The sequence below is a fragment of the Carica papaya genome, chromosome 7 (genome assembly GCF_054855325.1).
Source record: "Carica papaya isolate Zhongbai chromosome 7, ASM5485532v1, whole genome shotgun sequence".
NCBI lineage: Eukaryota > Viridiplantae > Streptophyta > Magnoliopsida > Brassicales > Caricaceae > Carica > Carica papaya.
The window spans coordinates 27778501-27790585 of NC_142315.1; the positions used below are offsets into that span (position 1 = coordinate 27778501).

The following is a 12085-nucleotide window of genomic DNA, read 5'->3' on the forward strand; positions in this document are numbered from 1 at the left end:
ATAGCCCTAATCACTGAACTTCTTAAACAACCAAGTTTTGTAGTTCATGAATATTATAAGACTGCATAATCTTTAGCTGTGATGACCAACTTTAGCACATCTATTATATATATATATATATATATATATATTCTCTTTAGGGGTAGTAATATGTATGTTACGCCATGTGGATGGATAATCATGCAACCACTGACGTAAATCCTACTTACTACATATATTTTCGTCAGGAGTATTAGCTAGTGGATTAGGATAAATAATGGTTTTGTAAGTTTATGGTCTTGGAATATAATTGTTGTGTTCTTTAGCACAATGCTGTTTCTGATGAGGGAACTCTTCACTCTCATTATCAATTATTTTATTTGTGCTACATAACGGATAGTTTTAAGTCCAGGAATAATCTGATCAAAGCAAAATCAAATAGCATCATCATAACCATTAACTTATTTTGAAAGGCTTCTTGTCATGCAACTTGAAATTGTGTAAGGGAACGTAATCGAGGCCAGCCTGCTAACATAAATTTCATATCGAGACTCGAATGAATTGTTACTATCTCTTACTTGGATTACTATTTAAACTAGCTTTGTAATCTCAAAGCAACATTTCTAGAGGACATTAATCTTGACTCAGGTTGTGACAGTAAGATACCCCTGAAGTTTGGTAATTCAGCCTTGAAAATGAGAAAAATATTGAATCTATTGAAAATTAGGGTGTCAAAATTCAATCGGATTAAACATGGGGCAACTGGGAATTTGAGGTAAAAGTTCTTTTCTTAGTCTGGGAATGTCATTCCCCCAGTAATTGAGAATTTGAGATCATTCAGCATAATGATTGTTGCAAACTAAAAATTATAAACATCAAGTGTTAAATAAGTTATAAATCTGAATAATCAATACACAGAATCAGGTGATTGTTGATTTGTATTCATCAAGTTAGCTAGGAGACATCTCCAAATTGTAAAATGGAGCATGCATCAGCAGGAAGAAAATACCTCACTATGGATAGCACCATGATCAGAAGAAGGCTGTACAGACTAACAACTGTAAGGATATTCCTGCAAAGAAACAAGCAAAAGATAAATAGGCTCTCTTATTACTGTATTTCTTTACAGAATTTGTGAAGCTTTTACCACAAAGTGCTCAATGCAGACATGTGTTTTCTTGTTTAAGTTTGTAGTTTTAAGTTTAAGTTCAGTCAAATATGAGGGCTGTCACTTTGGCATCAGAGATAATGAAAATGGTAAGCTACCAAGGATTAAAATACTACTTAAGGACCTACTAAGCATTTTGATTAGGAACCAAAGGGTGTTCAAGAAAATAACAACCTTCTTATACAACAAGAATCATGTTTTAAATCAAAATATTTTATATTATTGGTAAAAGGGCTGTAGCAAACGTTAGAATAATATTTATCCAGAACAGGTAGCTGAATTTTATTTGCAGATATCTAAACTTCTACATATTGGTTTTTTTGAAGATCATTTGAAAAATGAACAATCTTGCTAAAAGGTTTCATACAAAGCTTAGAGAGTCTAACCTGAAAAAGTAAACCAATTCTGTTCACTACTTAGCATATGCATGTTTTTCGAAAAATTGCAAGTTCGTAATACTTGTTTCCTTGATCACAAATCACAGAGTTACTGGGAATCGGTAAATCATCTCTAGCAACCATCTCAGCGACATTTGTCTTGCCATTTGAGCACCAAAATTACCCAAATAGCAGGCAGAACTCTCTCGCCGGCCACTTTGCTGAAGTTTGTGTAAAGTGGCTAGATCTCATATGAGCAACTTTCTTGGAGATCAACCATGTTCTTCACTGGATATGCAATTCATAAACATTAAGCAGCCTGCAATTTTTTTTCCCAAAATTCTAAATCCCTCAATTACAAGTAGGCCGTAAGTACAGATGGCTGCTTTGTTATGAAAAATCTATTGCAACCAGGCTTTTACCATCCACTTCTTTTAGTTGTAAACCCAATAATGGGTTAATCATTCTACCCAACATAGAATATATTTCTTCAACTTCTGGATGGGACGGATCTCCAGCAATAAACTCGTGGACAACGCCATTAATCTCTATTGAACTGCAACCAGGCACCTTTTTGACCCCAAGATCTTTCATTTTCCTTCTCACTTTAGTTACATCCTGCCATCGGTCAGCGGAGGCATAAATATTGGCAAGAAGTGTATGAATGCTTGAATCTCCTGCTTCAATTTTCTCCAATTGTTGAGCCACTCGTTCACCAATCTTGATATTGCCATAAATTCGGCAAGCACTAAGCAAAGCACCATAAAGTGGAACTGTAATATCTGTATTTTCCTTGGGTATCTTTTCTGTCAACTCCTCAGCTTCATCTAATAGTCCAGCTCGACCAAGTAAATCAATCAAGCACCCATAATGCTCCAACTTTGGCTGAATTTGATACACCTTATTCATGGAATCAAAGAAGTTCCGTCCTTCCTCAACCAAACCTCCATGACTACAAGCACTTAAAACACCAATAAAGGTGATATCATCAGGTCTAACCCCTGCTTGTTTCATCTCTGAGAACATTTCAAGAGCCTTGCTCGTCATACCATTCATAGCAAGCCCACATATAACTGAAGTCCAGGAGGCTGTGTCTTTTCTCCTTAGCTCATAAAAAATATCTAAAGCTTTCTCTATCCACCCACATTTGGCGTACATTTCTACAAGAGCAGTGCCAACAACTGCATCAACTGTAATCCTGTTTTCATCGATATATCCATGAATCCATTTCCCTTGTTCTAGAGCTCCCAGATGAGCACAGCCCGTCAAGAGCGCAACCACGATGAATTTATCCGGTTTGATTTTCTGGATTTGCATTTCCCGAAACAATGACACTGCATCATCAAAACGGTTAAACTGCACATACCCATTAATCATAGCTGTCCAGAGAACAGTATCCCTAACCGGACTTCTGTCAAACAAATATCTAGCTTCCTCCAGATTACCGCAGTTGACATACCCAACAACCATACTTGTCCAACAAATCACATTTTTACCCGGCATCTCGTCAAAAATTTTCCGAGCCATGTTCAGAGACCCACACTTAGAATACATGTCCAACAATGCATTGCCCATTATAGTAGTAAATTCAAGTTCCTCACTGATATATCGGTGAATTTCTTTGCCAAGGTCCAAATTCTTCAATGCCGTACAAGCCGAAAGAGTGCTCACAACCGTAGCTTCATCAGGCCGTAAGTCGCTGTTCCGTCGCATACGCTCAAACGTGTCTATAGCTTCTTCAAACTTCCTACTCCTCACGTACCCAGAAATCAACACATTCCAAGAAACAACATCTCTCTCAGGCATTTCATCGAACAACTTTCTGGTGAAATCGATCATACCAAATTCAGCATACATGTCCATGACCGAGTTGCAGATATAAGGATCGAACTCAAGCCCAGTTTTCACAACATGACCATGAATCTTTTCCCCTTCGTAAACATTTCCCGAACACCCAATGGCCTTGAAAACAAACGGGTACGTGAAATTATCGGGACACAAGCGATCTTCTCTCAGCTTACCAAAGAGCAAGAAGGCTTTCTCAAAACTACCCTTCTTCGTAAACGCTTTAATCATCACATTGTAGATGAACAAATGTGGGTGTTGTATGTAACTGAATATTGTTTCGGCGTAATGCAGGTTCCCACGAGATGGGTCGGTGCAAAAGATCATGAGCTTGTTTAGAGTGTTTTTGCTGCTTTGATGGAGCCCAAACCGGAATATCTGGGCGAGAATCTGCTTGAGATGAGTGATGGATTCGCAATTTCTGAGAAGAGGGATGCATGATTTCTCTGTTAGTCTTGTGATGTTGGAGAAGGCTGAGAATAAGCACCGAGTAGAAATGAAGTGGCGCGAAATGAGGTCAAGAAAACGAAGCCTACGGTTGGCGAGCATGTGAACAATCGACGATTGGTTTTGTTTCCGAACGAAAATTAAACTTGTTTCCCCAGCGCCGCATACGACAAAAAACTTACGGACCGCTCTAGTCCGGTTTTTGTGAACTTGGACCGGAACGGTTAAAAAATCAAAGAATGCTTTTCAGGATTATCCGGTTCAGTGAATTAATTTAACCGTTGAGAAGAACTAAAATTTTTTTTACGAGATTGTACCCGGCACATCAAATGAATAGGAACAAATTAGTGGGCAACCCGACCCAGTACCTACATTTAATCTGACCGTCATTAATGAATACTCCAAAAAGATTTTAATTTGGTCGGGTCGGGGTCGGGTCGGATTCCCAACAAAACGTCATTCACGAGACCGCACAGTCCGTAGTACTTTGGGCTGAAAAAGCTGATGCAATTGAAAGGCCCGTGCAACCTGGTTGGTCTGTCTAATGCTATTAAATTCACGTATCCACTTCTAAAACGCAGTCGTTTTGGCATTGTAAAGCCTGAACCGGGAAACCCCCGGTCTGCGACTCTGTCCAGCAACGAGCCAGCTTGCTGCGTGGAAAATTCATCTCCCTCGCTCTTTCCTTGTACCCAATCAATCAAAATGCCCGGTCCCCTTCCAACCCTCTCCATTTCCCTACCCTGTTCATTTTCTCCTCGTAGCAGCAAAAGGCGCCAAAGAGTAATTATCGTCTCTGATCTCTTTTTTCCTTTATAAAAAATAGGGCCCTGCCCATCTCTGTTCATTTCATTTCAAGATCTGAGTTTATTTTATTTTGTCGGTGATCTCTCTATCTCTTAATCTATATCTATCTTGCTCTCCCCTCACATTATAATATTTTCTCGGATTTGAGTTGTTTGTTCTGCACTTCGTAATTGATTTGATTGCCATATCCTTTTACCAGAATGAAGTCATTTTCTAGTTTAAATCCTAATGCTTCCTCAAATCTCCAATTCCTCCTTGTTTCTCTCTAAATCCGCTTATATTCTTCTGATTAGTAGCAGTTTTGTGTGTTCGAATCAAAGCGAAGAATGTATTCTGTTAGATTTGATGCTAGCAAGCAGTATTATGCTACGAGCAGTCTCGTAGTGGGTTATGCTCTCTGTTCAAGCTTACTTGCTGTGATAAACAAGTTCGCCATCACCAAATTTAACTATCCGGGTCTGTTAACTGCCTTGCAGTATCTGACCTCTGCTTTAGGTGTCTGGATTTTGGGCAAACTTGGTTTCTTGCATCACGATCCTTTCACGTTCGAGAATGCCAAGAAATTCTTGCCGGCTGCTACTGTTTTTTACCTTGCCATCTTCACCAACACCAATCTTTTGCGCCACGCAAATGTAGATACGTTTATAGTGTTCAGATCCTTGACGCCACTATTGGTAGCTATTGCTGATACAGCGTTTAGGAGACAGCCTTTCCCATCCAAGCTCACTTTCATATCGTTGTTGATTATTTTGGGCGGTGCTGTTGGGTATGTTGCGACGGATTCCGCATTCACTCTGACTGCCTATTCCTGGGCATTTGCTTATTTGGTTACTATTACTACTGAGATGGTTTACATCAAACATATGGTGACAAATCTTGGGTTGAACACTTGGGGTTTCGTCTTTTATAACAATTTGTTGTCGTTGATGATGGCACCGCTCTTTTGGTTTTTGACAGGGGAGTATGCGGAGGTGCTTTCTGCTTTGGCAGAAAATGCGTGGAACTGGTTTGAACCAGTGGCTTTCTCTGCAGTGGCTTTGTCCTGTGTGTTTGGTTTGCTTATTAGTTTTTTTGGATTCGCAGCCCGGAAGGCAATCTCTGCAACGGCATTCACTGTTACTGGTGTTGTTAACAAGTTCCTCACCGTTGTGATCAATGTACTAATTTGGGATAAGCACGCGAGTCCATTTGGTTTGGTTTGCCTCTTGCTCACGATTGCAGGAGGGGTTCTGTATCAGCAATCTGTTACAAAACTTACGAATGCTCCTTCAATGCGAGACCCGGCAGAGGCTAAGCTTAGAGATATTGAGAATGATGGTGATGATGCTATGGAAGATAATCAAGGCAAAGCCATTATGGGTAAACTAGCTTCAGTATGAGAATTGATAGTATTCTTCGTTTGTTTACTTGTTGAACTCTTGAACAGGCTGTAGAGTGTACGAACTCTAGTATTAGTGACTTGATAAGGTCAAATATTATTTATATATGAGATCTTTATATTTGCTATTCCCAGTATTTGAATTCTGTAAGCATGGTATTTTGGCACTTTTTTTTTGTTGATTATTTCCTCATTTTCTGGGTTATTTTTGTTCCCACGGTTGGTATTGTAATGAAGTCAAGATGTTTCTTTTGGCTTTTGGGTGGCTGCAAACAGTTTAACAAAATGAGAAAGTTTTGCTTGCATGTCGATATACATGTGCATATATATGAAGCTGCCTTATTGTTTTAATAAAATTTGGAGATTGGTAACTGAATGAAAGTAATTCTGCTGTCGTTTGGCGGTCTCAGGCATCATGCTCCTTGGGTGCTAAATCATTGAGGTAAATAAACGAAATTTTGACCATTAAAGAATTAAGGGTCTGAATTTCATTTTTATGATTTAGGGATTTAAGCTTGGGATGCTCGGTAGCTCTGCCTCTCAAGCATAAAATAGCATTGGGTGCTTGTTTAACTACTACCAAATGTTCCGTGCTTTTTATTTATTTGAAATATAAACAGTATTCTATATTAATAAGGTACGAAGGGGTGTCGCCCATTTACCAATTTACAAACTAGATGTTCCATGCTGAGATTGATTATCTTAAGCCTTTATAGAAAATGCAGAAGCCTGCCACTTCCTTTGAGTTTCTTAGCCTTTATATAAATGCATTGGCCTATGGGAATGATTTTTTTCCAGAAAATAATATGGGAACAATTTTTTCAAGCCTCAGTTTGGAATCTTTTCATGCTTGTGGGGCTATGAGAATTTGAGATATGTTTAGAATTATGAAATTATTTATTGATCGATTCTACTACCTCTTGATGGAGAAAGAATCTATTGAAGGATGCAAGCTGTATGTCTCGTCTGATTCACTACTCCATCCTTGAACAAGGCTGCAGTATGCTGGAACTATTTATGTTGTGAATTGTTTAACAAGTTCTGCCACTTCTTGAGCATTTAACAGTTTGATGCAAAGACGAGGAAATTTCTATCTTACTCTACGCTGGTTCGTTCAGTGGGCTTACTTCGGTTTCTTGGAAATATTGAACAAATTTAGATTGGACATAGTATTGTTGGCATGGTTAGTTTGAACTGTCAATTGCTACCTTCAGTGATCCCAGATCTAATATCTAGCTTGCTACTCAAGTTGGAGTTCGGTGAGGAAATTTAACAACCTGGTAATCTTCTCAGCCTATTGTGGTACATTGACACCGTGCACTCTGCAAATAATACTTCTGCTGTTTGATTTTGACATTCCATATCAAATTAAACCCTTTGTTATGTTTTGGATGCACTAACTTTTGGGGTGTGTCTCATGCTTGGGAAATATTCTTCCTGTAAAAACGATAATCAAGGTGGAACTGGCAGAATTTGTTTCACTATGTAAGGATGCGTTTTTTTCCTATTCATTAAATGGCAATATTCCTTTGATGTGAGTGCTACAAATGAATGCAAAGATCATTCTCTCCAGTTTGTCTCTCTAATTATTCGAGTAAAATAGCTGTTGCCGAAGTTTGTAATGGATGAAAATGCACAGCCCATGCATGCCCCCCTCCACAAAATACTTATAGTTTAATACAAATTTACCTCTTGGATTTAGTCCAAAACTGAAAATGGTCTTTCTTTCTTTCTGTCTCTGATTAGATTTCAATAGCACCATTGTTGTATTGTTTACTAGTTCCACAAATTTTTTTTTCTGGTGCAATTTCTTTTCTCTTCACTCTTTTCTATTTCATTCTAGTTTGGTGGGATTAGCAATAGATGAAATATTTCTATCCCTCACAATTGACTTATAGTATGGCCATCAGATGGTATTTGTGCAACTGAGAGGTATTTTATTTACATCATCAGAAATCCTTGCATGAACAAGATCCATTCTTAAAATGGTGAAATATTTCTATCCCTCACAATTATTTCCCTGTTATAAACTTCAGAGATCATTTTTGTTGCTCGCAGTCCTTGCAAACACAAAGATTCTTAACAATTCGACTTGGGACCCCATGATATGTACTCATGAGTCCAAGTGCGATTGCCAGCTTCCCGCTGTGGACGCTAAGTGCGGTCACTTTTTCCTCTTCATCCATATCAAGTAGCATCTCTGAATACCCAGTCTTCTTTATTCGAATCAACATGTCACAGATCACTTTTCGTAAATTCATGAACAACTCCATCAACCTCAATCAAGCTGCAAATCTGGGGCTTCTTTATGTTTGTTTCTCTCATCAATTTCCTAATTCTTTAAGCATTGTTCCAGTTTCCTAATGATTGGTATATATATATTTGATGAAATAACATAAGTGCTGGCATTTTCAGGGTAAACCTCAAGAAGTTGTTGAGCTGCTCCTCAAGATTCCGATGGATTCTTTCTGCCACTAGCATGTTCTCTGCTTCAGGTATGCCACCAGTTCTGCTAATATATGGAAACAACCATAATGCTAATGCTAGTTTGGACTCCATCTTTGTCGGACATAGAGTCAAAAGCATGCAATTCCTTCACGCACTAGGCTAGCATGACTACACACACATGCTAAACCTACGTGTATGGTTTCCCCTGTTTCTCTGCATCTCCTGGAAAAATTCCAGTGTGCGTTCTCATTGCCTTCACATTGGGAGACCAAAAATCATGACTGTCCAGATCATATCATCTTTCTCAAGCAACTCTTCAAATTCCCCTGAAGCCTACATGTCTATACGTGACGTTCCTAGTTCAACATCCTCCTCGATTTTCTCCTTCTCAATGTAGACATGCAGCCATTTAGCAAGCTCAATAAACCAAAATGGGTGGAAGCCAGCAACAAACTTGCCATTGTCACCTTATCTCCCCGACACTCGACTTGCATTTCCTGGAAGAGAAGTAAAGGAGCCTCGTAATCCCTATCCTCTACATACCTGTTAATCATAATGTTCCAGCAAAACAATTAATTCTCAGGATCGGGTTGAGTAAATCTCTAGCAGCCTAGAGGCATCCACACTTGAATAAACATCCATGAGAGCCGTATTGAGCATTAGATGAGACCCGAAAGCATTGTCATTGAGGGATTTGTGTACATGCTGTAAGGTCCCCAGGTCTCTCGCCCTTGAATATGCTGCCAGAACATTAACATTAATCAGAGTAACCTCATTAACCTCCATTTTCTCCATCTCCATCCGGTCAAACACCTTAGTAGCCCGTTCTGGCTGTTCCCATTGCATCTAGGTGCCAATCATGGTAGCCTGGGTCACAAAACTCTTCTCCTCTACTTTGTCAAACACCTTTCGAGCAGAAACCAGACACTCAGCAACTGGAAAACATATTCATCAAAGTGTTTATGCGCAAAAGAATCCAACGAGAACCAAACTTAGTAGAGTGAGAATGCAGCTGTTCCCCCCTTGCCCCCAAAAGCAGACCTTTCAGGATCATTTCCTGATAGAAATCAAGCGCACAAGTGTGCGAATTCTTGTTGGTTTAGCCTCGAATAATCAAGTTTGGGAGCAAAATAACAATTGACCAAAACAATGTGTGAAGGGTGGCCTTAGGAATATTAGATTAAAAAAAGTATAGAAAGTATTTCTATAACTTAATCTTCTCAATTACAAAACAAATTATACTTTCATTTTCTATAGTAATAAGATTCTCTTCCCGGATAGGATTTCCAACATCATCCATTGCTTTCAAAATTTCTCGAGTACAAAAATTGGCCTTTTGTTTTAGGCCTCTAAAGATGTTGCCTTATCATTTTGTCTCCTAAAGTACTCAACGCACTATCCTACAAACTATTCCTGTTGTGCCCCATCCTCTGTTTTAAATGCTTCTTTTACACAATTCTTTTTTAGAGTAAGCAGGTCTTAGTCTCGGATTAACTTAGTTGCAGACATAACCTAAATCTGTAACTTATCTTGAAGATGAGACAAACTGAAATTAATTTGGAGGCTTCTTTCGTCACACACACCCCGCATGGCTCATGACTCGACACTCCCTCCCCCCCTGAATTAATTAATCATCATCTCGCTTTCTTCGTTCGTGTTTATCAGTTATCACCACCACTAATCCCATTTTTAATTTAATAATTTTTCTCCCCTCACACTTCACTTATGATTAAATTAATACGTCAACTTTATCAAACCAAATAATCAAAAGGCCAAGTTCACCATCTCCACCGTCCCTTCTCCGACCATGACGAAACACCTACATAGGATTTGTCCCCCTACAAATTGTTCTCTTCCTAATTGCTTCTACGTATCATGCCACTTTTAACACACCATTTTTTAACTTAATTAACTTCCTTAGAAAACAACGTGGCCACCCGCTATTTATATTATGATCGTTGGATTGCCACCCCAATAATTTCAACATCTGATACAAGAAAAGAAAAGGAAAGGGTTCTGACATGGATGATTGTCGGAACTCGACGATCAATGTTGTCGGATTTTGCCTTCTCCCCTGCGAGCTCATACAAAATATCCTCCTCTACCTTACTTTACCAGAAATCATCCACATGAAATTAGTCAACAAATCAATCTTCTGTACCATATCCGAACAGAATTTTGTTCGAGAATATAATCTCAGATCAAAATCCGCCACGTGGCTCTTCCTCTACATGAAACGGTGGCGCCGCGATGCCGTTCTGCGCGGCTTCTCCGATGAATCTCGCCGGTGGTTCAAGATTTCTGTAACGGAGATGCTGAAACAAGTAGTCAGTCCTGGTGAGGATGTTTATTTCTTGAAGGCTTCTGGTAATTTCTTTTTGTTTGCTTCTAATACTAGCCAGGTAGTTATTGCCGTTAATTTTGTCAGCAAGACGGTTAAAAAGATTCCACCGTGTCCGTTGGGTCCACGTGGCACCTCCTCGTGGAGACGGTCCGGGATGAAGGTGGTTGCCTGCCCCGACGAATCCGGGTCGGATCATTTTCGGTTTTTGTTTGCAGAGTTGGTGGAGAACCGTCCGGTTTTGTTCGAGTACCGGTCGGATTCCAACACGTGGAAGTCTAGACAGGCGAGAGAAAGCGTGGAGGGTCGGGATTGGTCGCGTGTTGGGAGTGATTGGGTGTTTCTGAATGTATCGAATGGACCTTACGGGAGCGTGGTGGTTGCGGTTGGATCGGACGAGGAACTGGTTGTTCTACGGCCGAGATTCGACGGAGGGAGGAGGAGGCGGCGAGCTGTGGGTTTCACGCGGGTTAACGCAATGGATTGGTTACACGTGTACGGTGATGGGTATATGGCGTTAGTAAGATCGTGCGGTGCGAGCGAGATGAAGAGAAAGGTGAGTGGCGTGGAATTGTGGGGGATGTGCCGTAATGGGAGGCGGTGGGAGTTTGTGAGTGAAGTTCCGAGTGAGATAATGGAGAAGATAAGTAAGGGTTATGGGGTTATGATGGGGTGCGTAGAGGAACGAGATGGGATTATCAGAGTGGCTTTAATTTCTAATTCTGAGGGAGTTTGGGATATTGTGTGGTTATCTTATGATATGATCAGAGGTGGGGGCCAGTGGAGTTGGGTCCCACTCCCCGATTGTAAGATGATCAACGGCTCAAATATGGCCGGGATCACTTTCTCCTCTGGACTCACCTTGTCCTGATCACAACAACCCATTATAAATTTAAAACAAAAAGTCCTTTTTTAAAAAGCAGTCTATTTTTGCAAATTAAAATAAGATTCAAGGCTTTGGAGTCTACAAGGCCCAATTTTAATTTTAATTCTTCCAACATTTTAACTTCAAAAAACATTATGTTATCAATAATTATTATTTATATAAATTAAATTAAAACCCATTAAGGAACATATTTTATATAATTTATAAACTCAGGTTGTGAAGTTACAAAATTCTGATCCCTTAAAACTTTGAACTCAAACCAAATGATAACACTTATCATCATGATTAACATTTAATGAGTAATCGACACCATGATTAACGCACATTAAGTGTAATTATACGAAATCAATTATTAAAAAAAAAACAAAGTTTGTAGTAATAATTAAGTAATTAAACCGATCAAAATCCA

The 12085-nt window shown here is 39.4% G+C and overlaps 3 protein-coding genes across 5 annotated transcripts; 2 read left to right on the forward strand and 1 right to left on the reverse strand.

Annotated features, from left to right (window-relative positions):
* Positions 1–1594: 1594 nt before the first annotated feature.
* On the reverse strand, positions 1595–3965 carry LOC110812728 (Pentatricopeptide repeat (PPR-like) superfamily protein). The gene has a single exon (XM_022039564.2). It carries the CDS (start codon positions 3916–3918, stop codon positions 1915–1917), a length of 2004 nt encoding a protein of 667 aa, XP_021895256.2. The 5' UTR covers positions 3919–3965; the 3' UTR covers positions 1595–1914.
* Positions 3966–4443: 478 nt separating this feature from the next.
* Positions 4444–6129, forward strand: GONST4 (golgi nucleotide sugar transporter 4). The gene has a single exon (XM_022039485.2). The coding sequence runs from the start codon at positions 4950–4952 to the stop codon at positions 6000–6002; it is 1053 nt and encodes a 350-aa protein (XP_021895177.2). The 5' UTR covers positions 4444–4949; the 3' UTR covers positions 6003–6129.
* A 277-nt stretch (positions 6130–6406) lies between these two features.
* LOC110812664 (GRAS family transcription factor family protein) lies at positions 6407–11712 on the forward strand. Of its 3 annotated transcripts, none has more exons than XM_022039484.2 (2): positions 6407–8311; positions 8417–11712. In XM_022039484.2, the coding sequence occupies exon 2, from the start codon at positions 10471–10473 to the stop codon at positions 11659–11661; it is 1191 nt and encodes a 396-aa protein (XP_021895176.1). In that variant the 5' UTR covers positions 6407–8311; positions 8417–10470; the 3' UTR covers positions 11662–11712. The 3 variants fall into 3 exon arrangements, with proteins under 3 accessions (XP_021895176.1, XP_088063497.1, XP_088063498.1); XM_088207371.1 differs by having other exon boundaries at positions 6407–7933; positions 8038–11712; XM_088207372.1 differs by having other exon boundaries at positions 6407–7281; positions 8060–11712.
* Positions 11713–12085: the final 373 nt, after the last annotated feature.

Bases quoted from the DNA above. Each gene is read 5' to 3' on its own strand.
- LOC110812728 (XM_022039564.2), bottom strand. From the start codon at position 3,918: ATGCTCGCCAACCGTAGGCTTCGTTTTCTTGACCTCATTTCGCGCCAC.
- GONST4 (XM_022039485.2), top strand. From the start codon at position 4,950: ATGTATTCTGTTAGATTTGATGCTAGCAAGCAGTATTATGCTACGAGC.
- LOC110812664 (XM_022039484.2), top strand. From the start codon at position 10,471: ATGGATGATTGTCGGAACTCGACGATCAATGTTGTCGGATTTTGCCTT.